Raw genomic sequence first — 2,500 nt, forward strand, 5'->3', positions numbered from 1 at the left:
TATATGTACATATGTATATATGTATATATACATATGTATGTGCATATATAGCAGAACTTATTGACAAATGACTGCCTTCTTTCTAGCAACTATTGACCTAGAAGAACTTCTTGTGTACCTACCAGACGGTGAGGCCAGAAGTCCGGTCTACCAGCATGTTCCAGTCTGGGGGAGTCCTGATGGAGGAGAGTCTTACCTGACTCTGGCCCTGGAGGTGACTCTGATGGGGATGGGCCAGCAGAGGATCATGCCAGAGGGTCTCTATGCCCAGGACAAGGTGTGTTACATCAGTCCTAGGTTTGTTGTGTCACCAAGACAAGGTTGTGTCCTAGGTTTGTTGTGTAACCAAGACAAGGTTGTATCTTAGGTTTGTTGTGTAACCAAGACAAGGTGGTGTCCTAGGTTTGTTGTGTAACCAAGACAAGGTGGTGTCCTAGGTTTGTTGTGTAACCAAGACCAGGTTGTGTCCTAGGTTTGTTGTGTAACCAAGACAAGGTTGTGTCCTAGGTTTGTTGTGTAACCAAGACAAGGTTGTGTCCTAGGTTTGTTGTGTAACCAAGACAAGGTTGTGTCCTAGGTTTGTTGTGTAACCAAGACCAGGTGGTGTCCTAGGTTTGTTATGTAACCGAGACAAGGTTGTGTCCTAGGTTTGTCGCAACGAGGAGCAGATAGTTGCAAAGCTGCAGGAGCTGGAACTGGACGAGCTGCTGGTGCAGACCCTCAGGAAGCAGGCCCTACAACTTCTAGAAGCCGGACCCTTCAGTGGCCTAGGAGAGGTCATCCACAGAGAGAGTGTTCCTATGCACACCTTCACCAAGTACCTCTTCTCTGCTCTGTTGCCACATGACACTGACCTGGCCTACAAGGTGGCTCTACGCGCCATGAGGTCAGTCTACCAGTTAACACAAGTACCACTTTAGTCTCCGAGTTAACACAAGTACCGCTTTAGTCTCCTAGTTAGCACAAGTACCACTTTAGTCTCCTAGTTAACACAAGTACCAATTTAGTCTCCTAGTTAGCACAAGTACCACTTTAGTCTCCTAGTTAGCACAAGTACCACTTTAGTCTTTGAGTCAACACAAGCACCACTTTAGTCTCCGAGTTAACACAAGTACCATTTTAGTCTCCTAGTTAGCACAAGTACCGCTTTGGTCTCCGAGTTAACACAAGTACCACTTTAGTCTCCGAGTTAACACAAGTACCACTTTAGTCTCCGATTTACCACGCTTTAGTCTCCGAGTTAACACTAGTACAGCTTTAGTCTCCTAGTTAACACAAGTACCACTTTAGTCTCCTAGTTAACACAAGTACCACTTTAGTCTTTGAGTCAACACAAGTACCGCTTTAGTCTCCGAGTTAACACAAGTACCACTTTAGTCTCCTATTTAGCACAAGTACCGCTTTAGTCTCCGAGTTAACACAAGTACCACTTTAGTCTCCGAGTTAACACAAGTACCACTTTAGTCTCTGAGTTAACACAAGTACCACTTTAGTCTCCGATTTACCCCGCTTTAGTCTCCGAGTTAACACTAGTACAGCTTTAGTCTCCTAGTTAACACAAGTACCACTTTAGTCTCCTAGTTAACACAAGTACCACTTTAGTCTTTGAGTCAACACAAGTACCGCTTTAGTCTCCGAGTTAACACAAGTACCACTTTAGTCTCCTATTTAGCACAAGTACCGCTTTAGTCTCCGAGTTAACACAAGTACCACTTTAGTCTCCGAGTTAACACAAGTACCACTTTAGTCTCCGATTTACCCCGCTTTAGTCTCCGAGTTAACACTAGTACAGCTTTAGTCTCCTAGTTAACACAAGTACCACTTTAGTCTCCTAGTTAACACAAGTACCACTTTAGTCTCCGAGTTAACACAAGTACCCCTTTAGGCGCCAAGAGCGGAAGTGGTGACACGTGTGGGCGCCTTCAAAATAAGAGCTCAAGGCATGTACTGTATAACAGCTTATAACAGGAACTTAATGTAACCTATTTTTTATGGACTTGCCTTTTTGTGATGTTAAGTTCCTGTTATAAGCTGTTGTACAGTACATGCTTCGAGCTCTTATTTTGAAGGCGCTAAGAGCGGAAGTGGCGACACGGTGTGGTGGAGCGGAGTTTTGAAAACAAATGCGGAGGCTCCAGTTTTATACCAGGACCACTTTATTTTGTTTGTTTTCAAAAACTCCGCTCCACCACACCTTGTCACCACTTCCGCTCTTGGCGCCTTCAAAATAAGAGCTCAAGTCATGCACTGTATAACAGCTTATAACAGGAACTTAACATCACAAAGAGGCAAGTCCATAAAAATAGGTTAGATTAAGTTCCTGTTATAAGATGTCATACAGTACATGCCTTGAACTCTTATTTTGAAGGCGCCCACACCGTGTCACTGCTTCCGCTCTTGGCGCCTTCAAAATAACAGCTCAAGGCATGTACCGTATAACAGGAACTTAACATCACAAAGAGGCAAGTCCATAAAAATAAGGTTACATTTAGTTCCTGTT

General features: G+C 43.9%; 1 protein-coding gene across 2 annotated transcripts in view; it reads left to right on the forward strand.

Moving 5' to 3' along the window:
- Positions 1-2,500, forward strand: part of zswim5 (zinc finger, SWIM-type containing 5) — a 136,128-nt gene that overhangs the window by 123,081 nt on the left and 10,547 nt on the right. For both annotated transcript variants that reach the window (XM_072912828.1, XM_061936277.2), the window contains 2 exons: positions 126-277; positions 648-886. In XM_072912828.1, coding sequence (XP_072768929.1) covers positions 126-277; positions 648-886 — 391 coding nt within the window. The remainder of the gene's footprint in view (positions 1-125; positions 278-647; positions 887-2,500) is intronic.

Source organism: Nerophis lumbriciformis, linkage group LG03, assembly GCF_033978685.3.
Source record: "Nerophis lumbriciformis linkage group LG03, RoL_Nlum_v2.1, whole genome shotgun sequence".
Classification (NCBI taxonomy): Eukaryota; Metazoa; Chordata; class Actinopteri; order Syngnathiformes; family Syngnathidae; genus Nerophis; species Nerophis lumbriciformis.